Source organism: Crocodylus porosus, unplaced genomic scaffold (genome assembly GCF_001723895.1).
Source record: "Crocodylus porosus isolate Cpor-Errol unplaced genomic scaffold, CroPor_comp1, whole genome shotgun sequence".
NCBI lineage: Eukaryota > Metazoa > Chordata > Crocodylia > Crocodylidae > Crocodylus > Crocodylus porosus.
The window spans coordinates 7,002,381-7,029,369 of NW_017728925.1; the positions used below are offsets into that span (position 1 = coordinate 7,002,381).

The window sequence follows — 26,989 nt, forward strand, 5'->3', positions numbered from 1 at the left end:
CACCCCAGCCAAAAATCCCTATCCATGGCTATACCCAACATCTAATTCTTCTGAGGAAGTGGGGAAAAAAAAGAAACAACCTGACATATAGGCAACAAGAGCGTTCAAAACAAAACAAAACACCTTTCCAGCCCCATGTGGCACCTAGCAAAGCCCCAAAGCATGGGCACTACCCACAGTATAGCATAGGTATAACTACTCCGAAGCAATTCCTATCCAACATCATCCTGAATACCTTCAATGATGGAGATTGCACCGCTCCCCTAGGCAGTCTATCCCACTGCTTCATTGCTCTAACAGTGACGATGTTTTTTCTTGCTACAGCTTCAAGCCACTGACCTGTATCCTGCTGTGCAGCAAGACAGAGAAGGTATTCTCTCCCACTTCTTTATATAAGCCCTACAGATATCTGAAGACTGCTATCATGTCCTCTTAAGTGCCTTTCCATTAAGCTGAAAAGCCTGTTTCCTTGCGCCTCTCTTCCTATGACTTGGAAGAAGTATCAGGAATTAGAATGGGTATCAAAACTCCTGAGCGTTGGCCCTTATCCCATCAAAAACGTCAAATAACTTGGGCAAATTACTTTGCAGCCCTGTGCCTCAGTTTTCAAACCTGTAAAGTGGGAGCTAATGGGTTACGAGGGGTTATGAGCTGACAGAGATGCATGCGGCTTTGTGGAATCAACTAGTGTAATCTGTCTGAGCTGATCTGGTTGGGGATGCCCTCTAGTCAGACTGGAACCAGAGCCTGATGTCCTTCATGTCCCCATTTTAATATTTTCAACCACAACATTTCATTAACTTAGCTTTTCTTTGGTATGGCAGAGAAGAATCAGAGGGGAGAAAGAGCTGTCCCCAGTGCAGGGAGAAGGAAGATGAAAGCAGGAGATGAAGTGGTAAGGAAGGGAACACGGGAACCATGAGGAGGCTGAATAGGAGGACAGAATGGATTCCTACTAAATAGAAGGAAGTGAGAAACCTCTTCTCCTGACCTCATATTCCCAGGAGACAACCAAGGAAAGTGAAAATAAAAGCAAACCAATCAGTTAAAGAGTTCTAAACTGTATCAGAGTTTCTTCCTGCTCATGATCTAATTAACTACACTTTAATTAAGACTGGAAGACAAAAGAAGTTCAAAAATAAAAACTCTCCTTAGAAGTCTCTGTCCCTAACCATGCAAGCAACCACTGCTGTGGGCAAAGAGTCCCTGCCACCATGTGCCGTTGTGCTTAATATTTATTTATTTCTTACACAGGTGCCAATTAGCTTTGCTCTGGCTCGCCTGAACCCCTCTACGGAGTCAAGAAACAGCTTGCAAAGCACCGAATTCCCCTAAAGATTTTGCACCTGCTGCAAGATGAAGATAAATTCAAAGCCACCAGTGTAAACACTCTGCAAACAGACACATTAAATATACCATGTCTCATCTGAAATTTCATTTCCTCATCCTGCTAATTACTTGCTGCTTTGGTTGCCTCTCTCTCCCCACAACCCCAACCCACCAAAAGGGCAAAAAAAACCTCTAAGCTTGTCTCTCTGGCACTGAGAGCACTGCCTAAGTCAAAAAGGTACGCACCAAACACATATGGATTTACAAGAAACACAAATACCCTGTGCTTGCGGTAATATGATGTTTCTAAATCAGGCTCATAAATACATGCTTGGGAGATTAGTCTATAAAAAAAAAATAAACTTTAATTACTCCATCTTTATCAGCACATATCCCATAGCATTAGCCATATGTGAGTGTTAAGTGCCAAGTGCTTTGCAATTTCCCTCCCCCTCCCCACAGATAATAGTATAATACATAGTGTTTCAAGGCTATTCAAATATTAAAATGTATTTCTGCCTCCCGAGAAAGATGGGGATATAGAAATCCACCTCAGGTAACATCATGAGCCTGAACTGCTTAGCAACACATAACAAATCCAGCAGAGCGTGCATCAGTGTGTTGCACACACAGGCACCTGCTGCTGAGAAAACAGTGATTCTAGCATAAGGAAAGTATGTTGCATCTCAGTGCAGCAGCAATAAAATGCAGCCACTTTTGGGGTGGAGGCCAGGCAGACCTAGACAGAGCTCTGAAATGGTGACACCACCCTGCTGACTCCTGCCCACCAACAACACACCCTGGGACACTTCTACTTGATCACATGGGAGGACTGCTTCGAAAGCGCTTGGCTGCCCCATGCGGCAGAGTTCACTGCCTCTAATTATCCCCCTTTATGTCCCAGCAGAGACTCGTTAATACACTACAACAGCATTTCTAGGACACTCTCACACAGAGAAACATCTCAAGGTGTTTTACAAGCAGGAGATCATGTTAAATCAAATCAAATACCAATTAAAGATTAGCAGCGGCGCTGGATTGCTGCTCTCGCTGTAGATCATTGCTCACTGGGAGGGAAGAACGCTGCCTAATAGCTGCTGGCTAGCAGGCTCCTGCTCGCTCCCCAGGTCGTCTTCACCCTTGCAGAGCCCCTGATCAACTGGGCAATCCACTGGTACTTGGACAGGGCAAAAGCCAACCATTCCTCCCCTTACCTCAATAGCTAGACCACCTCCTTCTCCTTCCCACAGACCTGACCAGGGCTCATACTCCATCTTCCCAGAGGTGTAGACCTACCCTGAGCCAATCTCTTAGGATCTGGACAGTCCTTTTTCAGGCTTGATCTGAATTTATGCAGGGACAAACAGCCTGCTTTAAGAAGGTTCCTGCCTGCCTCCCCATCCGTCCTGCGCAGTCTGTCCCAAGCGGACCCTCTTTACCCAAATTCCAACCGACTGCGCACAGTCCCTTCCAAATCAATGCCCCAGCCAGATGCTGCTGCAGGTGCAGGACAGCAGACGGCAGGGAAGGAGCATCATGTACTAAGTCCCATGACTCGCATCCAAGTCTTGGAGAAGGAAAAGTTTATAATCCCCATGAAACACTGTGCCTCTGCTTTTCTTCCCCATCTTCCTTTCCGCCATCTTCTCCCTTGAGCATGCCTTCTCCTGTCCTCCCAAGCACCTTAGGCAAGCCCAGCAACCCCACCTAGGATTTGAATCTGGATTCAAGTTTCCTGCCCTTGCCACATATTTCAGTGTTGTTTGGACCTGAGGTTCGGTCCCAAGTCCAACTCTAGTGTCCCCGTACAGACTTTTCTCATTAGCAGAATGAATTGGACTTTTTTCTATCTGCCTCAGCATTTGAATCAGCACTATGGCCCTACAGCTGGTTTTCTCTCCCCTCATCAGCCAACCTTCCATCACAAAGACCATTCCCTTCACATCTCACTGAGCAGCTCTGGGGGGAAGAAGACAAAATGGAGAAAGAATAAGACCGGGGAAGGACTGGATGCGGTTTTACTTATTGGGAGTTTGAGTTGCTTAAGGGCACAGCTAACAAGACTGGTAACATTAACATGTACAAATAACATCAGTCTGTCAACACTTCCTACATTAAAATAGCTTGGGCTATTTTAACTTGTGTTCACGGAAGGGGTTATTGTGTTGGATGGAGGCTGGAGAAGATACCACAAAAAGGATCCCATCAGCTACTGCAGGAGGATCAGACATGCTTCTGTGTACCTGAGGTGATAATTCACACCAGAGGTCAGGGACTCAGCCAGCCAAGCTCCTCCACTGTGCAGCCTGCATGTTCCATTCAGCTTGAAGAGCTCTTGAAGTCTTTGTTAATCTGCTCCTAATAACCTGAATCTCAGTGGGTTATATCATTTTGGTCAGTGTCCAGTACATTAAATAAATATCTTTACTTAGTAAAATTTCAAGTACTGCTTCTCCCTCCCCCCTTCTCCTCCCCATCTCCCAGAATTCACTTATTTGAAATATGGTGCCTGCAATTTGCAGGGAGATATTATGCAGACAAGTCTGACTTGTGACAAGAATGAGAATGGGAGGGTAAGAAAAGAGAGGAAAATGAATGGCAGGCTGGGCTAACGAATGGAAAAAGCAAAAGGAGGAGAAGTTAAACCTGATTAAAATTACAACCATGTCATGACAGGGAGCATGCAGCGGTAACAGTTGCATCCTAATCTCTTATACTGGTATCACGCTACAGCAATTGTTACATCTGCCTACATCCTGCCTGTGACAGGAAACCTCAGGAATTGGACAAATGCTGTCTGAAGGTAATGCAGAACATCAAGGTTAGGGACCGACATTACACATAAACCAGATTAAGTGATCAGAAAATGGTTTAAACCTGTAACAGAACAGATGTTCAGTGCATATAAACCAGTTTGAAAATGGCTGAAACTGGTTTGAGATAAACCTGGGTAGTATCAGACTTAACTGATTTGGCTCAAACCAGTTTATGCAATGCCTGTCCCAGACCCCTTCCTGATTTAAGTTAAATCAGTCCCCCAGCATCCCAGATGCTTTGCAACCCTGAGCAGGGCTCTGCTCTCTGCTCCAGGCCAGCAGGGCTGGCCCTTCCCCTCTGCTCCCTGGCTGGAGCTCTGGGAGACACTGCAGGTACAGCGGCATCTACCTGGCTTCCCCCACCCACCACACTCTGCTCAAGCAGGGATTCCCCCCTCCCCTCTGCCTTCCAGAGACACCTCTCAGCATTAGCTAGCAGACCAAATCCTGGCTATGGTCTGTGCTATGAGAGACGGAACAAAGACAGATGGGACAGTGTTGGCTTTTTGGAGCTAATCAACAGGTAGCTGGTAATGTCCTCCTGTTCCTTCCTTGTAAAATGCTGTTTAAGAAGAGCTTGAACTAATGAGAGAAGCTTTTGCTTTGTTTGATGCACTGATAGAAGCTAACAACTCCCTGTGTAACTCCCTGCTGTGTAACTAAATCCTCTGTTATCAACAGTGGTGGAGGGACAGGACCCTCCCTAATCAGAGTGTCCTGACAGGGCTTGGCCACGCTTCTCCCAACTGAGCACTGTGGAAGGGATGGGAGGGCTGCTCTAATCCCCCTCCATGTCTAGCCTGAGCCACTGCAGACATATGCCTGAATTTCTTCAGTCCAGGGGGAATGTCTGTATGGTTACGAACTGGTTCAACCTAGCCAGGTTAGACTAAACTGCTAGGACAATCAATTTAGGCTTTTTGAATATCTGTCCCTATCTCAAAGCATTAGACATTCAGGTATGGTAGAGGCAGCTGCAGCAGACATCTCCTTTGCATGAGACCATGCCAGAAGGAAGAGGTCCAAATGATTCTTTCCATCTCAAAGTAAGAACAGTATGGCAGCCAGCGAATCCTGAGGACACTGGCTTTACAAGGTACTGAAGAGTAGGTACTGGCTGATTTGCTGTCAAGTCCAGCAATCAAAGCCGCGGCAGCAACACTAACTCTCTAAGCACAGGCAGGGTTGGCACTGACTGAACTAGTTGAATTTCCCCCTTATTTTCAGTGAGACTGAACTCCAATTAGTTTACTCTGCAAAAAGCCCTGTATGCCTCTGCCTGGATGTGGGCCCAGGGTTTCATGTTGAGTGTTGAGAACTTGTTCTTTTGGAGCCAGACTCAGTGAAGGTATGGCTTTTACTTCACTGGGCTATTCAAGGCCCAAGAGCTTTTTACCGTCTGAATAATTCATCAGGAAGACATAGGAAGTCCCAATCAGCATAGGGTTCTCTCCACATGCGAAAACCAAGCAGCACAAGGGACACTGGCTATTCTGGGGTTCAGCCATGTCCTGTGACTTCTGAGTGTGAAGTGCCAGCATCCACACCTCTTTCCCAAACAGCCATTCACAGAGTCCAGTCCATGAACACCACTGTGAACACAGGGGTCAGAGAAGCAGCTATTGACCACGTTCCCTGTCACCCAAGCTATCGCCAACTGAAAATGGTAAATGGGATTGTCATTAGATTGGACAAATTCACTCAGGAAGCACTGCCCAAATGCATTCCATCATAATAAGTGGGGCGCTGTCAACTTGATCACATATTAGAAAAAAGTCCCTACGCCTGTGTTACTAAAAACACCTTGGTGCATTCAACTGGAAAGAATATTCATGAATCCAATTTCTCTTTAGCTAGTTATGCTATTTACTTTTTTTGCATTCTCTTGGCATGGACAATTAAAATCAATGGAGTCAGTTTTGCTTTCATGTTCTCGGCACTGAAACAGTAGAGATGCAGTCGCATTAGGGAAATGGTTACATGTTTAAAAGAAAGACTATTTGCACTGGAATTTTCTTTCATACAAATCAATGGAAACTCTTCTCTTGGAATTAACGTTTGAAATTATAACACAAAAACAAACAAACAAGCCCAAAACCATTCCTCCAAACCCTGCATTTATAAAGCACCCACATTGACTCAAATGTGAATCGAGAGCTTCCTTTTCAGGGCAGAAGACAATTTCCACTCTGAGTATAACTTAAATCTTGTCCCAAGGGAAACCTGTAATTGCTCGCTATAAAGTGTAGTCTGGAAAGTAAAAGGGCAATCAGAGAAGTTACTTCCATTTAGAAGTTTGCAAACAAATTGGGGCAGATGTCAAAGTGTTGGAGAGCTCGATTAGAACATGGCACAGAAAGTTGTGCGGGTCCCACCTGGACTCCAAGACTACACCCGGACTCCATATGCCCCATTATAATTTATTGGGCACCACCAATAGGATTGTGCATCAAGGCAAACCAAATTTACCATTGCTGTAATATCTTGGCACCTCACAATCAAAGATTTCATTTTCAAAACACACAGGGAGGCCTTAGCTCAACATTTGAGAGGCAGATCAGAGGGCCTTTTGGTCACACAGAGACGATGGTAAAGGTCAAAAGTGAACCCAGGTCTCCTTAGTCACAGAGCAACCATTTAAGCACAGGGCTGTATTTCCTCTCTTGAGCACTCTGGCAGCTGTTCTACTGCGGCTGAGCAGATGTTGCCCAAGCGCAGAACTTGGGAAGCCGGACTTCTAGTTCAAGCTCTGCCACTGGTTTGTTGGGTGACTTCAGGAAAGTCACTTCACCTCTGTGCCTGTGTTTCCCCACCTATAAAATGGGAAGAATGCACATAAAAGTGCTATTTAAGAGTTGAGTATTATTACCATTACCTTGTAGGTGTGACGTATGTCACTTTGCATTTCCTCCCCCTTCTCTCTGCTACAGCGAGAAGACTGATTGATCAGTCATGGACTTGCTGACCAAGCAAGTTCATGCGCATGCCTATTTTCAAAGCACCAAACCTCACACCCCCTCTGCTTGCATCTAACAACGTGTTTACATTATATTGGCTGCGAAACAAGAGGCTTGTTACCATGCGGAGGGCGACAGCAGAGCGATTAGTGAAATTTGTTACCCGCATGCTCCCAACAAAATTAAATTAAAAGTGCCGCTTTGCTGTCAAGATAAGGGCCAAGCCAGAGAGATAATTTTTCACTCTCAAACACTCAATTACTCGGTGAGGCTGTATCAGATACAATCAAGAAAAGCACTGCCTCCAGGAACAGATGTAAAAGCCGTTATCTTTATCGCAGTCCGAGGGAAGTTAAAAAGGCTGCTGGTATAGCTGCAGCATGGCTGGCCTAATTGTGACACCCAGGCAGAGGCTCAGTGAACTCCCCTCTGATTTCATCGTCTTCTGCTTAATGCCCATCTCCTTATAATAGCTCCACGCTCCACTTTCCAATATTCTGCAGCCATTTCCGGTCTCCCGTATGTGAACGCACATACACATGCGCGCGCATGCCTCAGGCCTGCACTAGTAAGGTTCTGCCTTGGGTAGCTATCTCAGCTCATCTATCCAAACCTTAATGCCGATACACCTACCAGCAGCATGAGAGTGGCAGTGCCAACCCAGTTTATGCCAGTTCCATGAGCAAAATAAGCTTGACTGGCAAAAGCATGTTCTGTATGTCTACACTAATGTTTTTGTCAGTGTAATAAAAAAGCTGCAAAATGCTCTTCTCTCAGTGACTTTGCTAATCCAGCAGTGGACTATAGTGTAGATCTGCCTGCACAAGTGCTGTCCAACGGTAAGAAGGAACAGCAAAGGTGGAAGGCAGATCTCAAACTCGGTGGTGCAAGTATCTGGGGGTTTTCCATCCATTTCAAACCAGAGTTTTTTGCCTTGACACTACTCAAGTTTTACAGGACTTGGATATGTTGCAGGGCCCTGGCTGTTCTTTACATTGTTTATAAGTGTTCTGTCTTGTCCATCTTAAAGCATCAGAGAATCTGATGCCCCGCAAGAGAGCTGCCCTCAGCCCAGTGATGTCTGTCTGTGTAGTCTGTAAAGCACTTTGGGCTAAATGCTACCGCAGGGCAAGGGAAGAGCACCTCCAAGAGCTGACAGAATAGCTATTTCCATTCACGCTGCCAGCTGGGGAGTCCCACCTTGTGCCGGGCAGACTACGTAAACAGGGAGCAGTGCCCGAGTATCAAACTCATCCCCTCTGGGGCAGAGATGCTGCTGAAGAATTTGGGGTCTTTAAATAGTGTCTCTGGGTCTGCACTTTCTTTGCTCTCCAGTTCAGGCAGCAAAATGCTACCTTCTCTCTCCAGCTTAGGGCTCCAGGGTGGGCCCACAGAGCAAGTATCATGTTCTAAATACGTTTAGTTCAGAATCAAAGTTAAAGGGGAAACTGGATCCCTTTGCTCGAGGACTCTGTGCAAATGTTCTGCCCTGAGCAGCAGGACCAGTGCTGCCAACTCAGGACTCTCCGCAGCTGCAAGGCTATTTTCCGGTTGCCTGCAAGACCAGGAAGATATGCAGAACTCAGATGAAGACGGGAGGGAAGGGTGAGGGGACTGAAATGAGTCATCGATAGTCCTTTCGCCATCTCTCATCTGACATCCACTGTGAAAGCTAAATTACATAAAAGGAATTAAGAGCCCTGTTGTCAGCGATACAGGACAGCCTCAATTCTGCTTACTGTGAAGCCTATGCAAATACCTCTGTGCATGTATCCATGGTGGATGTAAATTAGGAACTCAGGAATCCCCATGCTGGATCAGACCCCTGAACCACGCAGCCCAGCATCTCATATATGACACTGCCCAGCGCCCACTGCTCTGTGGGAAGGCACCCAGCGATAGATGGTTCTAGGATTACTTGCTCCCAGGGAATCTAATTTTTGTAACAACAATTATCAGAGACTGGCTGATGCTTCTGAATAAATGTCTGCATGAGAAGTATCAGTCAAAGCAGCATTGTTCAGCATGGAGGGCAAATGAGACAGAGAAGGGGAGAAATAATTCACTGAGTTGTGTGTGCGCTGGGGGCGGGGGGAGACCTACGAAGCATAGTTGAAAAGGAGGCGAACAGGAGAGACTGATTATCCCCTCTTGCTAGTGTAAGCAACAAAAAACGACATGTTTGGTTTATCTCCTTTTGTCTCCTATTTGATTCCTGACAGGCGGCTCCTTTAGTTTGAAGCCTGCTGCTGTCAGGGAGGCGAGCTGAACTGGAGAGCAAAGAAGGTGCAGACCCAGAGACACAATTTAAATACACCAAATCCTCCAGCAGCGTCTCCGCCTCAAAGGGGCCGTGTTTGATACTCGGTGACTCGCTTTCTTTCCGCTGCTCCCTGTTTACTTAGCCCTGACGTTTCTGCGGGTTTCGGCGGAGAAGGAAGGGAGAATGCTACCCAAATTTCACTCCACGTTTCAGTTAGTTCCTCATGAAATAGTAAGTGTCTGTTGCCTCCGGAGACAGGAGAGGATCAAAGGGAAGTTTCCTCATATGTAACAGATTCCGAATACCTAATTTTCCCTTATAAAAGGCCTTGTTTTAAACACCAAATACAGAGGCAGATCAAAGCCCAGCTTCTCATTTCTCTAACAGCCCTCAGAAGGCTCTGCCAGCCAGCAAGACACGCGCGCGCATGCACACGCATGCAGAGGTTGCTGCAAATACACGGCAGATAATTGGGCTCTGCTAATTTGTCTAAAACACTGCTGCAGACTACAGAGACAACTGGGCATCTCATATGCATAGACTGCCACCCAAAGAACAGGTTGTAGGTCGAGTCCCCTCCTACCCCACTTCTGTACCTGAACTCCATCATCCCCCAAGGTCCACAGCCCCCAAAGACGAAAGCTGAGTGAACTGGGACATCCTTATCTCAGCAAGGCAGCGTAGAACTTATCAGCGGACAAGAGGAACCCAAATCCCCAAGGTCTTAATTAGGCCATAATGGGAAGACTGCGGTGTTTTATGAGGCAGTAATGTGTCTCCTGAGAGGCCAAAGGATGACTAGGCTGTGTGTGTTACCCTGATGATGGAGCCAGATTATTGTGGCTGGGAAGACAGTGCTTGGACATAAGCGATGCAAACAAATAGCAGTGCATCCCCCCTCTTCTCCCACCACCCCGTCGTCCCACTTTTAAAAGGCAAACAGAAGAGATTCAGGGAGCTACTGATGCTCTGCTCTTGCAGCGTAGGGGGGCCAGGGAAAAGGATGCTGGCACAGGCAGATGCTTATTCACAGTGGGGTCCATGGGGAGTATGTACTCAAAAGCAAAATGTCTCGTTAAATAATTTGCATGCTAACAGACAGGTGAGCTATTTAGTTTATCAAGGCTATTTCCCCTCTTCAGGTGCCATCACAGCCCTCATCAAGTCATCGTTATAGCAATAATAATAATACTTTGCACTTATATTCAATGTCACGGGTCTGATTTCATCAGAGAGTTTCCAGGAACATTACGAATTTAACTTCTGAGCGGCAGATACAAATCCCCTCCATGTTGTAGTTGGGGGGGAAACGCACACAGGGGTCCATGGCTCAATTCCAGGACATGTCACATGCCCACCACTCTAGTGGGACTTGGCTATAGGCACAGGGGGTCAGCACCTCTGAAAGCCAGTCCCCAGGCGCCTCCAAGTGGGTGCGCCAAACATCCATGGCTGCACGACTGAGAGCAAAGCAATGGAGGAGAAGAACGCACACAGACCTCTGAGAGAGGATGGCTTAGGCTGGAGTCAGGCAATTCAAGACCAGTTCTGGGCCCCAATCACAGATTCTTGCAATAGAAGGGACCCATCACTTTAGCCCCTCTCTGCTTCCAATCCAAATGGGTCCAGGCCCCGCTGCGACACTCATTAAACCTAACCCACACTCTGAGCTCCTTTCGTGACCAGATGCTAGAGGAGGGCAAGTTAATTTGTTTTACTTCCGTGTCTACAAAAGAGGCGCTCAGAAAGGCCAAAGCAAAAGCAGGACAGGGTGAAACCTTTTCGTGTCTCGCCATCCACTTTCCAAGAGACTCATTAGATGCACTAAGCCTATTTCAGACATCACAAACCACAACATAACCGGAAGATACTGCTCCCCACCTCTCCTACCTCCAAGTTTCAAGAAGCCCAACTCAGCTCCGAAATCTCAGCCTTTTTTTTAAAGGTATTTGGAGGGCGATACAAGCAAACGGAAATGCTCAGAGCAGTTAGACCAAGTCAGAACTGCAGCTGAATTGTATTTCACTTGGCAGGTGGGAAGAAGGGCTTGGGATGAAGCCAACTGAGAGCTAAAAGCAGCTGTTCTCAAGAGCAAGGTGGGGTAGAGATAGGGAGCAGAGGAGCATGGAGTAAAGGTGGATTTTGTTTTGCTGTATGAAACAAATAATTAGTGGGAGAGAACCTGGTAAGGGGGGGGCGGGGGGCGGGGTTGGTGGTAGACGTGTTGGTCTAAGGACACAGGCAGGCAAGGTTCTTTGGGTGGATGTAATATCTTTTATTAGACCAACTAAATTTAGTTGGAACCTGATAATAACGGATTCTGAAACCTCCCATGATGGGCAGCTGTGGAGGCGGATTAACATCTCCGAAACACTGATAGCTCTCTTTAAGTGAATTTAGCGCTGGGAAAAGGTGTGTAGATTGACAGCCATAAAAACAGGAGCCTAATCCATACCCACAGATGTAACAGAAGCAGCCCAAGCTCCTCATAGCACCCTGCCAGCCCTTAGCCAATGGCAGTGAGCAAGGGTGTTTCTTTCTGTGGCCCATCCAATCCTTAGTACTAACCAGGGGAGTTGCCAAGGGGAGTACAGGTAATTGCAGCAGTGGGTCTCGATGCATTTTTAAATGGATTTTAAAAAATGAAATACACACTCATCACTACAGTATCCTAATATAGTACCCAATGAAGAGAGGCAGTTAATATCTGCCTTAGGCCTGGCACAATCAGGTTCCTGATACCAGCACCCTGTAAGTCGTCCATCCTGGTCTGTGGTTAATAAAGGACAGTTTATTTGAGGATGCATCTGATTTCCTGCTGAATAAATCTTTAAGAACCCTAAACTTGAAGACTGGCTTGATGGTGAGCACAAGATGCTTCATGCTTGCCTTTGGAAGGGTGTCGTGGGACTCAAAATCAAGTATGTGCTGCTGCCTCCTGCTCCACTCTGTGCAGCTGCCAATAAACATGGCATGCTAAATGATCCTAGCTCTTGCTAAGCGCTTCCCTGGACAAGGAGGCTCTGAGACGATGGACGCACCACTGATGGCTTAGCAAAGCCCTGCTAGAATGGCAAATGGGACTGGATGATGTGTAGGGGGTTGGCATGGGCTGTGTCCCACTGGTGGGTTAGAAGATGGAACTCGACATGGTGCACGAGGGCTATGGCTTTCTCGTCAGGACCCAAGGATGGAGAGCTGTGTCAGTTCACCCTGCAGATGAGAAATGGATAAATAGTCATGGCCACCAGGTCTTCATTTGAAAGGAACAAAGCCTTTTGCCTAGCAATCAGTGGAGATCTGCACATACAGTAGCTGCTACTCAATTCTCAGGTTCAGCAGTAGGTTAAGGCTGGCCCACAGGCATCATACAAGCATGCACATGCCCTACCACAAGGATGAGTTGATGGTTGTTACCAGACCCTCCAGGACATCTACTAAATACATCACTGATGTGGTCTGACAGAAAGCACACAATTCGGAGATGAGAGAGAGGAGACTCCTGAAACATTATGCAGGCTGCACTCCTGAACAATGTAGATTTATCTACAACTTTGTTCTCTATCCAGACTAGTTTTAATCAAGCAGTGATTCTTTCACCCCTCCTCAACAGGCCACTCTAGAGTCAAACCTCACTGGTAGGAATTTCACCTCTCTCAACAGTTCCCTGTGCATCCCTTCCTGCATCATACTTGAGTTGCTTGGAGACGAGCAAAGCATATGGCCACCTCACTAACTTGTCTTGACCAAAGCACAAAAGAAAAACAATGTAACTTGTCATTTAAAGGACAATCCAGACAAAAGTGGTAGCCATTGTGCATATTATAATTAACAAATCACACCCAGTGAGAATTTGTCATCCTTTCACCCATGATCTGTAACGCTTCATTAAAATGGTCTATGCCACCTCATTAATGTCTTCTGCAAAATCTGGCATTAGAAGAGAAATCACCATGAAGATCTCTCGCTGTGCCTAATGATTATCTCATTGCACCTACAATGACACAAATCCATTGTGAAATCAATATTAGAACATCATTGCAACAATTAGCTCTATCTGACTATGCATCCTTCTCTATTGGAATTATGACCCTGTCCAACTATAGATCTTTGTTTTAGTGGTAATTATAATTTTTGCGCTGTAACTTACCGCTAAGCTAGTGCTTTCTGTACATGAGGGAGCTAAGAGTCAATGAAATGATAATGGAAAATTATTTCCAGAAAGTCATTCAAGGCAAAGTTTTGCCATACTCCAGGTAAAAGCAGCCAGGGTCTTTAAACACAGAGCTTCATTTATATATTCATTTAACAAATAGAAAGGGTTAACAGAGAAATAAATAGTCAAACCCAGGAACAGCTCAATGGAATCAGAAAGCAAGGGATCAGCTACTCTCATTAGAGCATCTAGTCTAGATCCCCAGCTGTCACTGCCACTTTTCCAAGAAGCAACAGGTAGAAGTAAATGCTGTAGAAGCCCTATGTTCCCGGGTTGGATCAAATGGTGCTGCAGGCCAGATCTACCCCACAGCCTGCAGGTCCCTGACCCCTGCTTTAGAGTCTAACACTATTTTCAATGCTTGGCAATCTCTCACCCAATTGCCTTATGCATCCCATTCATCATGACCTACAAGCTGAACAACACTGAACTAGTTCATGGGTGTGTTTTTCAAAAGGACCTAGAGTGACTTCAGAGACCGAGTCCTGTTTTGACAAGCGATTCACTGGCTGTGGGCAGCTGCAACTTTAAATCATGTAAAGATGAAGACAGATTTTCTGCTTGAAATCACACATCAGCTATAGTGTGTTATGCCACTACTGTACCAGAATAAGGCAGAGGTTACATTTAAGACTTGATTAATCTGTTAACTATGTGTAAAATAGTACCCCAACCACAGGTTCAGGCAATTAGTGGCATGACAAAATGAGAAACTGGTCACAAAATTATTCCATAACATGTAATATTTTTGTGGTTGGTTTCCATTGCACCTTGAATTGAATGTTGCAAGGTTCCTGCCAGGAAGCCTGATGGAGGTTGAATAGTGAGGCTTCACTGACGTCTCCCCTGTATATGTAGCACAGCCCTGAATGGGGCTACACCCTGCTGCTATCAGGGTGCTAAGTAAAGTGGAGCTCATCACTTGGGCTGTGGTGCCAAGTCACAGGGAGCCGCAGGGCTCCCCGCAACCCAGCAGGTTAACTGCCTTGGCCTATAACTCCCAGAGAACTGCAGCACAATACATGACGCATCCTGGCCACAGGGACCCTGGGATTGGGGAGAGGTTCCCTGTTCCCAGGGACCATGAGTGCCAGGACCTTAAAAAAAATACACGTGCAGCTGAGCTGCACACCAGACTTTCTGACAGCCCAGTGCATGGGACTCCGAAACTGTCCCAGTGCAGTCCTGGAGCTGAGACCCACGATCAGCTGACCGTCGGTCCTGGCTCCGGTGTGGTGCTGGGGCTGAAACTGACCATTGGACGGCCCCAGGATCAGAACTGCATCAGCTCACAGTTCATGCTGGGCTGTGGGCACCCAGCTTTCAACTTGCTGGTGCAGAGGAGCCTGGGATCATGATCCCTGGACCACTGACCCCACCGCACTCGCAAGTAGAAATGGTGTGATTGGGATCTGATCCTCTATCCTGAAATCTTTCCATGTACAGGAGGCAGGATTGTTGGGGGTGGGAATCAGGTCCCATTGCACCATTAGATGAACACATGCCAGGAAGCCTAAGTGAGTTAAACTGATGTAAGTGCAGACTGTACAGCAGTACAGAAGGGAAAAGACTACACAGTTATAACAGAATAAAGCTGGTTTAACTTTTATGTCTGCCCATGACCACAGAAATGCAGAGAGTTGTAAGCTCCTAAGTGTCTATGTTAGTTTTAAAAACTTCAACATTTAAGTCACTTGGACAGTTTTGAAAATGTGACTCCCTGTGTCTGCCAATGCAGGATTGTGTCCTAGATAGCTGTTTGAAGAATAGGAACCTCCCTACATGCCCACCAAAAAAAAGCAAAATCTCTGATCCTATGATCCCATATTTACTTTTAAGACAATGTCTTTGCAGAAAGCCTTAACTTCTGAATTCTTTGAGCCTTTAAAATCTCAAGTATAATCCAGTAGGAATTTCTGTAACCCCGAATTTCCTTTTCTCCTAAAAGAACGAAAAGAAAAGAAAAACACCTGAATGCATTCTCAGCCTAGAGAAACGAATGCAATATGTGTCTGTTTATTCCAATGTGCAATCAGTGAGCCGATCATAGGTGTAGAGGTAATTTCACATTGAAATAAACATGTTATGCGCATTTATCTGAATGCCTAATCATTGAAATAAATAGAGCTGCATTTATTTTGCTGGGTGCAGGCATCTATCTGGAATGCTGCACTCTGGCTATGCTTGGCTTAATAAAGAAAACAAGCGTAGGGCACAGACCCACTGTGCAATCTTAAAATCGCTTCCAAACCTTGTTATTGCTTAACAGAGATTTTTTTTTAAAAAAAACAGCAATAGCAGCAACAAAAATCTCATGGATCCCCGCAGAGAACGGGGTACAAAGATAATCTGAGCTTTTTAACAAAGTCATTTTGGTATTATTTGAGTGGGGAAACTGTGGACACTTGTTTTAAACCTTAGGCATTTCACTTCCTTGCTCCTAGAACTTACTAAAAGCCCTGCTGGAGAGGGTTTTGCAAAAAAAAAAATCCCTGCCCCAGCCCTCATTTTGTACTTGTTTCTTTTAATTGTCTTTGTGTTAACAGAAAGCGTGGGGCATTTCAGTTTAACTGGAATTTTGCTGACAAACATTAGACAATGATAGAAAATAGAAAGCTGGGCTTTATTTAGCTGGAAGGATTGCTACAGTTACTGTTACTGGTGGCTGGATCAAGACAGGGGCTGTACCAACCTAACTCTGTAGCGTAGACAGAAAGTTGTTGTATATACTCATTCAGTTTATGGCAATCTATCTCAGGGTATATCCCATTTTAAGAATAAGACATACCCACCTAGCCCAGTTTCCTATCTCTGATCATGGTGAGTAGCAGATGCTTTAGATGAAGAAACCAAGAAAAAGCATGTGTATAGTGATCCATCTTCTATCTTGCCCTCCCGGTTACCAGTGGTCAGAAATTTATATCCCTCTATTTATGGCCCTGACGGATCAATCCTCCATGAATCTGTCTAGTCTTTTCCTAATCTGGTTATATACATGGCAGTTGCACATATTGACAGAAGGTGTTTGCATCAGTGCAGCGATGCTAGTGGTGAGCTTGCTAGTGGTGAACTCCCACCTGGCCACATTCTGCAAGAGCAGCAGAAGAAAAGGGACCCATAATCATTGATCAGTGCTTCCTAAATCTTTAACGTGACTGATACTGGGGATGAGGGAATAGATGCTAACAAGCTACTGAGTCAATTGATATAATCACTACAAAACATTGCTAATGTCTCCCACCTCCCGCTGGCAGAAAACAGCAGTCCCAGGCTGGGACATTTTTATCTACAGGTTGATTGTGAATTACTGAGAGCAATGATCCTTCCTCATAGACTAAGTTAAGGTACTTCAGCCATCATACACCAGGGGCAACACAAGGGGACACAAGCTGAAGGGGTTGTTTCTTCTGCCTCTTAAGAGCTCCTGCTATTTTATTTTTACCTTTGCTTCGCCTCCGGCTCCTATACTGCTCGGTGTAGAAGGTCAGTTGAGTTTCATCATCTGCCTCAGAGCCAGAGTTTCCTTTAGCACGTCCAAACCCGATCCCGCCTGCAGGAATGAAAGAGGAGCGTCAGCACTGCTGTCTTGGATGCCTAATAGCAAAACTGAGCTGTGAGCTCCTCACCAGAAAAGCACCATCCAGCTGCCACCCCTCCCATCTCTTTAAAGCCCTGACACAAACGCATAGTGCCATAGCGCTCTGTTTCTCCAGTCGTGGACCGAGACCTCATTGTGCTAGGAGCTGTACAAAAAGAAAAAGAGGACCCAGCAAGTCTACAAATGAAATACCTTTGAGAATCCTGAATGTTTAAGCTGCTTTCCTATAGATCCGTGTACAGTGAATGCCACATAGATTTGTATATTGGACTCACAGAGGCACAGAAAACACAGGTAAAAGGCAGCATGGGATAGGGCACAACACTGAGACCTGTTTTTCATTCTTGATTCTCCGATGGACTTCTGGTGTGACCTTAGGTAATTCATGTTCCCTTTCACAATGCCTGTTCGCCTCTTACCCTTTTGTTAGGTCTTTTTAGGTCAGCAACTTATTATGGCAAGAACTGTTTCTCATCATGCGTCTGTACAGTACCTATGTCAATGAAGCTCTAATGTTCACTGCAACCTCTAGGCCAGTGGTTTTCAAACCTTTTTAGACTCAAGGCACTGCTCAGAAGATACCAGCTCTTAGCTTACACTCATTTCTCAACAATGGAAAAACAACAGAGCAACTTTTCAGTTGCAAAGGACCCAGAAAGACCACAGCAGGTCAGAGAGTTTTTGATACCATGGGTTTCTATTTGAAATCTATGGGTCTATCTCATGAACCATATGCAAGTGTTTGCACACCTGGCATATTGCAAGGCACCCTTAAAAGGATCTTGTGACACCCTGGTTGAAAAGGATTGCTCTAGGTACCATCATAATACAAATAACGGAGGGAAAATAGCCTCTTCCCTCAGGTCACCCAGTCAGAATCATCCTTCTGTTTGGATTTATCCAGCGAGCGACAGGCAGTTTCTGAAAGGTGACCCACTTTGTTAAGTAGGAAAGAGTACCCAAAGTTTAAGGTACTGATGAGATGAGGAACACCCAGAAACATGCATACTCATTCAACCAGGCAGTTCCTCTCTATAACAGCTTTAAATGTCTAGGAGCCCCTGTGTTTAAAATAACCCAATGATCTAGGAACAGAACTGGCACAAGCCTTCCACCCTTTCGGAAAGTTAAAAAAGAAGAGGCCTCCAGGGGTTGACACTGGCCCTTTAAATGGCCATTAAAATATTTTACTGTTTTAAAACTCTTTTAGTCTAGGAAGAAGTACAATTCACATGCTTCCTGGCAAGGGAGCAGCAACTGAAAGTGCCACCTTATGCCCTGTGAAATTCTTAATCGCCTCAGTGAGGCCGGGGTAGAAAGAGTTGGGGGAAGGCACTGAGCTGATGGCTCTGAAGCTCAGAATCATGATCTATCAGCAGAGCTGATACGATGCAAGCATTGGCAGAACTGCCTGGATGCCCACACCAACCTGCCACGATCCTGCTCGTATGGGACATTTCAGACCTCGGCTTCTGAACTACGACTGTAAGCATGGATGGGGGGAAAGGGGTGTCAAAGTTCTGCAAGCCAAGGAAGCCCATTAGACTACCACAGTTATGGCATTTTAGTATCTGTAAGCAACAATGCACAGGGCAGTGATGTAGCCAGTCACATCCAGCTCCTTTGATGCTCCACCTGAATGGCCAGGATCCCATTTACAGCAGTGCTGACTGGGACAGCTTTCTGAAGCAAGACTCAAACCCATGCCTCTACAATGAGCTTTAATTAGCTCTAAAATGAACTTTAAGCTTCTTTCAAGTCTCAGAGCAGCAGAGACTTCCTATGCCTGAAGAAGGGTGATTGCACCCAAAAGCTCGCAAAGAACTTTTTTCCAACTACTCAGTTGATCTAATAAAAGATCTCACACCTACTCAAAGAACCTTGCCTGTCTATGAGACACTTCAACCACTATGCCCTTGTGCCAATGATGGAGCAAGGGTTGTAAAGGCAATACTCACAATGAAGGAAGAAAACTCATTGCACACAGGTCATTCCATTGCCTTCAGAAGGCCACCGACCAAGGCTGCATTGAGATCAAAGGTGAAGACTAGGGATGGGCACATTTAATCAACTCTGAGACATTTAGTCCCCTCCAAGGGAGAGGCACTGTTTCTATACATTTACTAGGAGCCCAACATAGAGAAAAGAAAGTAGTATGGTCAGTACAGCCGCAGTCTCTCTCTCCTACAAAAGTACAGACAGGCCAAAGTCAGATGTACCAGAAAAGCTACAGATGGCACCTCTATCGCTATTACTTCTGTCCCAAGTATTTGTTTCATCAATAAGCAAATGCAATGCCTTATTCAATCCATGCATGGTGTGGCAGGAATGGAACTGAAAGTAGGCACAGAGGCAACTACAGCAGAAACTCAAGGAGTGCTTCATGAGCTGTACACACAAAGATGGACAATCCCTCTACCACAAGGGAACTGAGAGGTAGGACAGACACTAGCTCTTATTCTTCTGAAGACAGCCAAAAATATGCACGTATTTAAGGTTAGACAGGGCTCTAAGTTTTTTAAATCTCACCCAAAGACTGACCTTCTTGGCAAGCAAGTTGACGACTTGGCAAAGAACGGACTGAATCAGGCCAGCTGTTGTTTGAACTCCGAACCTTGGCATCTCTAATGTGGCAGATAGGTCACTACAGGCCAGATTTCACCCCATCGCATCACAACAGATCCCTGATTGTGGAAGCCTGCCAGCAGAGCAGGGTCTCAGGCTTTGGAAGGGAAAGGAAGGAAAAGATGAACTCTGGCCAAGAAATAAAAATCACTGCTTGCCTGGGGCCTCTGGCCAGGATTGAGCAATACCAATAGCTGTGATTTGCTGGTGCTGCTCTCCCATGTACCCACTCCCTCCCACAACACCCAGGCAGTCAGTGGCTGCACACTTGTTGCACAGAGCCGCAGCTGGCGCCGGAAGGCAGATATTAATAAGGCAAAGCTTCTCTTGGAGTCTGGCCTCGTACTCAGTGCAGGCTAATGCAAAGGCTTCCACCTGTCTCCGTATGGGGCAGAGCATGGCAAGCAAGCTGCCTGGGAGTTTTACCCCAACCGTCTCCTTCCGATTAATGTGCTCACTTAAAAATGACAAACATAGACCGATAAATACACACAAACCAGTCAACTCCCCACTCTCGCAGCAACATGTAGGACCGGCTGCTGGTCACCCTTCCTCTCTTCTCCTCAGTCTCTATTTCCAAGTCGCATCTACAGATGCCACGGGTGATGCAAAGACAAAAATCACTGTGTGCTTTGCCGTCAGGGGCCCTTCCAGAACAAGGCTTACCAGGGGGTGCTGAGCATCCCAGGGGCAGCCCAGGAGCATAGGCAGGGAGAGGTGGAAATCAAGCAAGTGTCTGATGGCGGCTCTCAAAGGCAGACTGAATGGAAGGGACACATCAGAACCGGCCTTGGAAGCTCCAAGGCAACCTGGAGGCCAGAATGACCAATTAAGCCCCCTGCAGTGATTCAGGCTGCTGCAAACAGTGCCTGCTGCTTGGCATTTTACTACTGTGTGCGATTTAGGGCACTAAAGTGCAGTCATTAATTACCCAGCACTACTTGAATGTTTCCATTAGGGTCCTGAAAGATAGAAAATGGCTAAAACGGGAGAGCAATAATAGCAGAATATCAGCCTGCTAGAAGGGCTTTAGAAACGGCTCTGAGTCTGCAGGCCACCCGCGCTCATCAGTAACATGGTGTAGCAGGCTTTGAAAACCATACCCTGAGGTTAAGAAAGCAGATCCTCAGAGCTGGTAAGCCATAACACCTTCATGCCCACTTGACATTCGGCGTCAATGCCAGGCTGCCACAGAGACACAGCAGGGGACTGGTGTCAGACATACTTATACTACAACAGTATGCACCAGAGACTGTCCCTACAAACTCGCAGGCCAGCTGGCAGCCACATGAAAAGTCAGCATTTGTTTTGGGGAAAGAAAAGGGCAGAGGGATTTTGAGATGAAAGCTGTGCAAGGGGCAGGTGCAGGTCTGCAACAAAACAAGGAAGTGAGTGGAGCTTGGTAAGTTCAGGCCACCTAGATGCCTGGCACAGGGACATCAACATGTTTGTCTGGACTCCAAGCCTTAGCGCTTAGGAGCCCAGCTTAGAAGCCTAAGCCAATTTTTGAGTCAGGAGTTATCCCGGCTTTGATTCAGAGCAAGACTCAAACACCTGAGAGAGACTCGGGGCAGCAAGAATCCACTTGGATGGGGAGCAGAAAAAAATGTGACACACACCAACCTGGAAAAAACAGTCTCTCCCAAACTCACGGCTGCTGTCATTCTTAAGCCACCTGGCAAGGGGTTAGGAAGTTCATTCCTGGACTAAGTACCCAGCAAACCCCCTCAGGTTCTGAGCTATAGAGGGAAGCAGCACTGATCTCAGCTTTTTCTTTGGCACCCCCACTCCCACCCAAATTCCCCAAAGTAAGTTATTACGCCACACACATCGACCACTGGAAAATGGGGCTGTCCATGTCCAGCAAGCTGCACAGGCAGCTAGTGTTCCAGCCCCCTTTAGCGGCTTTTCGTTTGTTTGCTGGTTGCGTCTCCATGATGGATGGTGCTGACATGTTAAATTACTCAGGCTGGATGTCTTCAGAGAGCTGGTGACAGAGATATTGCATTTTCTGATTACCTAGAACTGCGCAAGATGTATTAATATGGGACTTGAGAGACCTGTGCACAGGTCCCCAAGCTAGAAAGGAAATGCCTCCCCCTACCCCTCAAGAATTGACAAAGGTCATCCAGCTGCCAAAACAGCTGGGCAGGAGGGCAGGCCCCCTTTGAACTACCCTCACATATCCACAAAGACCTTGATGATGCATCTTTCTGGTAACTCAGTGGCTCTGCGTTTCCTGCTACAATATGCTTCTGCACCTAAGAGCCTGGCAGAACTCAACTGAGGTCACTTGTAGGGAAGAGAAACCCATGGTAGCAAGTCTGACTCCAAGGAGTGTGGCATTATGTATCCCAGCTGCTAGAGTCTTGCCTTAATTTCCCATCCAGTAGTTTAGGATGTGGGATTCTCTTCCCTATCTTGTCCCAGGACGAATCCATCCCCTCTCACCCATTTTTTAATAAGGGGATGCCTTGGGTTGGCGAGATAGACACTAGTATCCCAGCTGGACTCATCCGGGCAGAAGCAGCTGTCAGAGTGAGAACAAGGCGACCGCCAGATTAAAGACAAGACAGTCGCGCCTCGTCAGCAATTCCTTTAGTTCTCTTAAAAGGGGGAAGAAAAACTGTCGAGTAATAGAAAAAAAGATTCTAATCATTGCAACCAATTACAAAGCAGAGTAATCACTTTAAAAAGAAAGAGAGTCTGATACAGCAGCAGGAACTTCGCAAAATTATGTATTGATAAAGTATAGTATACCCTATGCCTGGCAGAGCATGTGCAGTGCTGCAGAGATAGCTGGAATACAGTCCTCTCGGCTCCGGAGAACAGCACACACTCTCACACTAAGAGTCATGTCGAGTAGCCATCATTAGCAGAACCTCCCTCCCCCTAAATTTTCCTGTAGCTTAGGCACCCCCCCATATATATTTCATCCCCTCCCTCTCCCAAGGCACAGACCTTCCTTCTCTCTGCCCTTTTTCTCCTGCCTAAAGCCAACCTCATCTCCATGACTTTTTGCTATGTTATCCTCTACAGCAAAACTTCTTACTGTATGACCCAAGAGCTACAGCACTGTCTCTCTTTACCTTCATTTCTCAGGTTTGTCTGTGAATCCCACAAATACTGCTAGCCCCTGTTAAAACAAAATGCCATCACTTGGCCAGCAACAAAGTCACCCCCCCCCCAGAATTAAAGCTGATGCTTTCTAAGAAGCTTAAGGGAGTTGGGTATCAGTGAATGTTGTTGGAAACTGATCTCTCCCTCTCTCTCCCTCCTTTCATTTCCTCCAAATGTCCACAGCCTGCAGCTGTTCAAGGTAGGGCCTGTCTCTAGGTTTCCCAGTAGGTTAGTGCTTTCCCTCTCTGTTTATGATAAAAACTCCCCAGGGCATGAACCTTTAGCTTTGTACTGCACTTGTTGGGGCTAAGCATCTGAAGTGCCCTCGTATCCCACCTATAAGACACAGGGCATTCTCTTAGTTTGCCCATGTCCCACATGACACATGGCAAAAGCACAGATAAAACCATACTTAAGCACACTGTGTTTTTGGTGCACATGCATGTGTATATGTGTGTCTTCTGTGTGGGGGAAAAAAGCACACTGCATTTTGTTTTAGGAAATGGGAAGAGTGAAGTGCAAGCAAACCCCTCCATCTCACTCTGGCACCTACCTGATTTCACTCTGCAGAGATCTCTTTGATGTGTGCTCCCAAGATCAATGCTGACTTTGTCACCCCACCCCACCCCCCAGCCCATCACACACAGAGGTGACATCCAGGGCTGCTGCCCCAGTCACCCTCCCTCAGTTATGCTACTGCAAATATTAACTTCACATCTTTATTTAAACTTAAGGGCCCAATCTTGCCTCTCTGGGCAGATGCATCTCCATGGGGACTTCTCCAGACTTATGCACAGACTCTAGATTTGGGACCTCTGACTCTGGCCATAGGAGTGGCTAAGGTTTGGTTTGCCTTTGCTTGCTTCCACCACCAGACCCTCCAACAGCAGATAGCGGCTGCCACCACTAAGCTGACAGGGCACATGCCCACTTCTGGCAGCTCCACTATGCACGAAGTGCCCTATGGGAAGGCACTAGAGGCTGACTGGACCACAGAGACGAAATGAAGGCCGAGGAGCATCCACACGCATCTCCTGCAGCTTCTCTGGAGGGCAGGACGACGAGATGATGAAAACGTTACCCCTGAAAAGGTTGTATTTGGTAGCTGTGTTGGTCTGAGACAAAAAGAAATGCAAAACTCTAAAAACTCTTGGTTCAGAGAGGAAACCTTTTATTAGATCAACTAAGAGTTGTTGGTCTAATAAAAGGTAGCATCTCCGAACCAAGAGTTTTTAGACTTTTGCACTCCTGAAAGAAGGCACCTCTTGGCAGCAAAAGGCAGGGTCCTTCATGTTGGCTGCAAAGGTGTGAACGTACTCAAAGCCCGGCCAGCAGCCCTCTGTTCTGTAGTCAAGCCATCAAATCACTCTGAATTTGAGGGTGAAAAAAATAGGCAGAAATCACAAAGTGTCCTGGGGAGAGGACTGGGAAGGATTCAATAAGCTCCCCATTTCCCCCTCACCCCACTGAAGGCAAACCCGGAAACAGCCCTGCTGAAATCCTCTGGTGAGCCAGATGTCTTAATAAAGGTGCTCTTGTTTCTAATCCTGTTTGAAGATTTACAAGCTCGTTAATCCACTCAAACAGATCCTGTGTGGCTGGGGCAGGGCTCTCGCAGTTGGTTTTGAAGCAGATGTTAATTCAGACAGTGAACGAGGCAGGGGTCCAAGGAAAACATGTTATGTGATCACGTAATTAAAGAATGCATCATAATGCACACGCCAAAGGCACCAGCCTTAACACTGTGCAGACAACTTTAATTTGGGCATGACCTACACCTTAAGTACCTGAACTTATACCCCAAAGCCCCAGCACTGACTCCTTTCTTCTGCCTCCTCACCTCTGCTCTGTTTCAGTCCTGGTCTCATCTCTCCCTCCCAAAGACTCATATCAGTCTCTGTAACTAGCCAGTTCTCTGATCCCCTGAGGGCTCCCCACCCAACTGCTGATCCCCCATCCCAGGTTTCTCAACCTTAACTCAGCCTGCTTGCCCACTCATCCCCAGCCCCTCCAGTCTAATTTTCTCTCTGAATTCTAGTTGTCCAGCTACCCAAAATGATCCCCGGGAGCCAGTAGAGGAAGCCTGGAGAGCATAGAGGAGGCCATCTTCTGCCTTCAGTTCGTGTGCCCACGTGACATAGCAGGCCCGGCAGAAAGCCCAGTTCCTCGTCTGCAGGTCCAAGCGGCCAACCCTAACAAGTCTCTACTGAAGGTCTGTGCAACAGGGAGCCCTGGCCCTTTTACTGGAGAGTAGTGCAGCCCCATTAAAGGCACAGTTTTTAGAGCCTACCTAGCCTGGTAGTCAGGTCAGCTGAGTGGGGGCTCACATGACCAGAAGTGGGCTCAAGCCAGAGCTATATAAGCCCTGGGATTGCCCCAGTCAAAGAGGGCCAGCCCTGAGCGTGCGAAGTGTAGTGCTCCTGACTCTCCAACAAGGTTAGAAGAAAGCAGCTCTTCAGGGCAGGAAACAAGAAAGAACAACCCAGAGAGAGACACATACACACACTTGATAAGTAGGCAAGAGGTCTTAATTTTTTTTTTTTTTTTTTTTTAAAAATGATAAGGCTGGTGGTTTGGGACTAGAGGGGTGGTTCAGAGGTCCCATTAGTGTCCTAGGGGCATATGCTTGTCTTGGGCCTTGCTGGGGGCAGGTTCAAGGCAGAGTGCAGGCTGGAGCCCAGAAGCCAGGCTTAGAGCAGTGGGCCTGGGTTGCAGAACTAGCCAACGTAGAGGGCAAGGAGCCAGGAAGGCTAAAACCCCAAGAAAAAGGATAAAAAGAAAGTCCTGAAGATAAAGGGACAAGTGTCCCACTCAATTGGTGACTGAAAATCTGTGAGGCATGGAGCCATGCAATTAGCCCTTAAGGAAAGGAACCACCACCTCCAGGTATTCCTTAGACCAGATCTGGGAAGCCATGGGGCAGCCTCCCTTTTATAACCATAAGGGACATCAAGACATGGCAAATGACAAAGAAAGACTGTTTCTAGAGTGGGCAGGGTAAAAAGGGGAATTGTGGGCCCCTCCAGGGGTTTGCAGCCACCCCTGGGCATGGTACCCTGTTACAGTCTATAAAATGGGATTTTTCAAAGATACATAACTTGACTAAGGGCAGAGTAGAACACACCCTTCTTTCCACTCAACAGCTCTAGAGATGTCCAGGAACTTTTCTTCCTCAAAGCTACGTCCTGCTAGCTCATTTGTGGAAACAGGCAAACGGCTTTACCAGAAATGTTCCAAATAATTTCTGCTCAAGGCAGCAGACATCCAACCTAGAAAAAAAATCAGCTCACAGGGGTCAAGTTTAACAAAGTTATAAGTGAACAAAGAAAAAAAAAAAAAAAAAAGGAGGGGTCGATAAGGCCACGTTGCCTGGCACTTCAACTGCAGGCATTGCTACCTGCACGGCATGGCCTGTTGATATAATTAGCAGGCCATCATTATGCAATGTGCCCCTCTTTCTGCAGGCCACACACCAGGTTTCTGAGCACACAGTGTCCATCTGTTTTTTTATAAATCCACCTCTTCCCCCCACTATTCTGTCTTCCAAAGCAAAATGGCTATCACCATCTCTCCCCTCCCCAGGGCCTTTTAAAAAAATCCAGTTTAACCATCAAGATTTTCAAGGTAAGCTCCACGGGGATTAGCCCTTTTCTTTCTGGAGGGTCTCCAGTAGTACCTGGCTGAGCTAACTTTTAGTGTGGCCTCTTGAAAGAGGGGAGGAGAGGGGCAGGAGGCAGCAGGAAAGTTAGGAGAAAAGCAGTGCAACAGGGGAGAGATAAAAGCCCCTCCTTTCTCCTTCTGATCCCCGAAGCTGGCAAAACAGAGGCAGACAGCTGCCTGCGGGCTTCAAAAGACACCTTCAACGCAGGGCAGAACAAAAAGAAAATGCTCCTAAGGCTCCAAGAAGGAATCAAAGGCAGAGAGGCAGAAGAGCGGTGTCCCAAGGAAGCAGGGCTTAGTGGCTCACTTGTCTAGTCATGCAATTCCAGAATTACCAGCTAAGTCTCTGTATGATTCCCCTCGAGGCTCAGCAAATTACCTGTGTGCTCCTGCTGGATCCCCGAG

General features: G+C 46.6%; 1 protein-coding gene across 5 annotated transcripts in view; it reads right to left on the bottom strand.

Moving 5' to 3' along the window:
• ASTN2 (astrotactin 2) overlaps window positions 1-26,989 on the bottom strand; it is a 585,314-nt gene that overhangs the window by 359,978 nt on the left and 198,347 nt on the right. For 3 of the 5 annotated variants that reach the window (XM_019540648.1, XM_019540644.1, XM_019540643.1), the window contains exons 5-6: window positions 17,208-17,324; window positions 17,024-17,131 (exon numbers count right to left, since the gene is read on the bottom strand). In XM_019540648.1, the coding sequence (XP_019396193.1) occupies window positions 17,024-17,131; window positions 17,208-17,324 (225 nt within the window). The remainder of the gene's footprint in view (window positions 1-17,023; window positions 17,132-17,207; window positions 17,325-26,989) is intronic. The other 2 variants (XM_019540647.1, XM_019540645.1) reach the window with 1 other exon arrangement.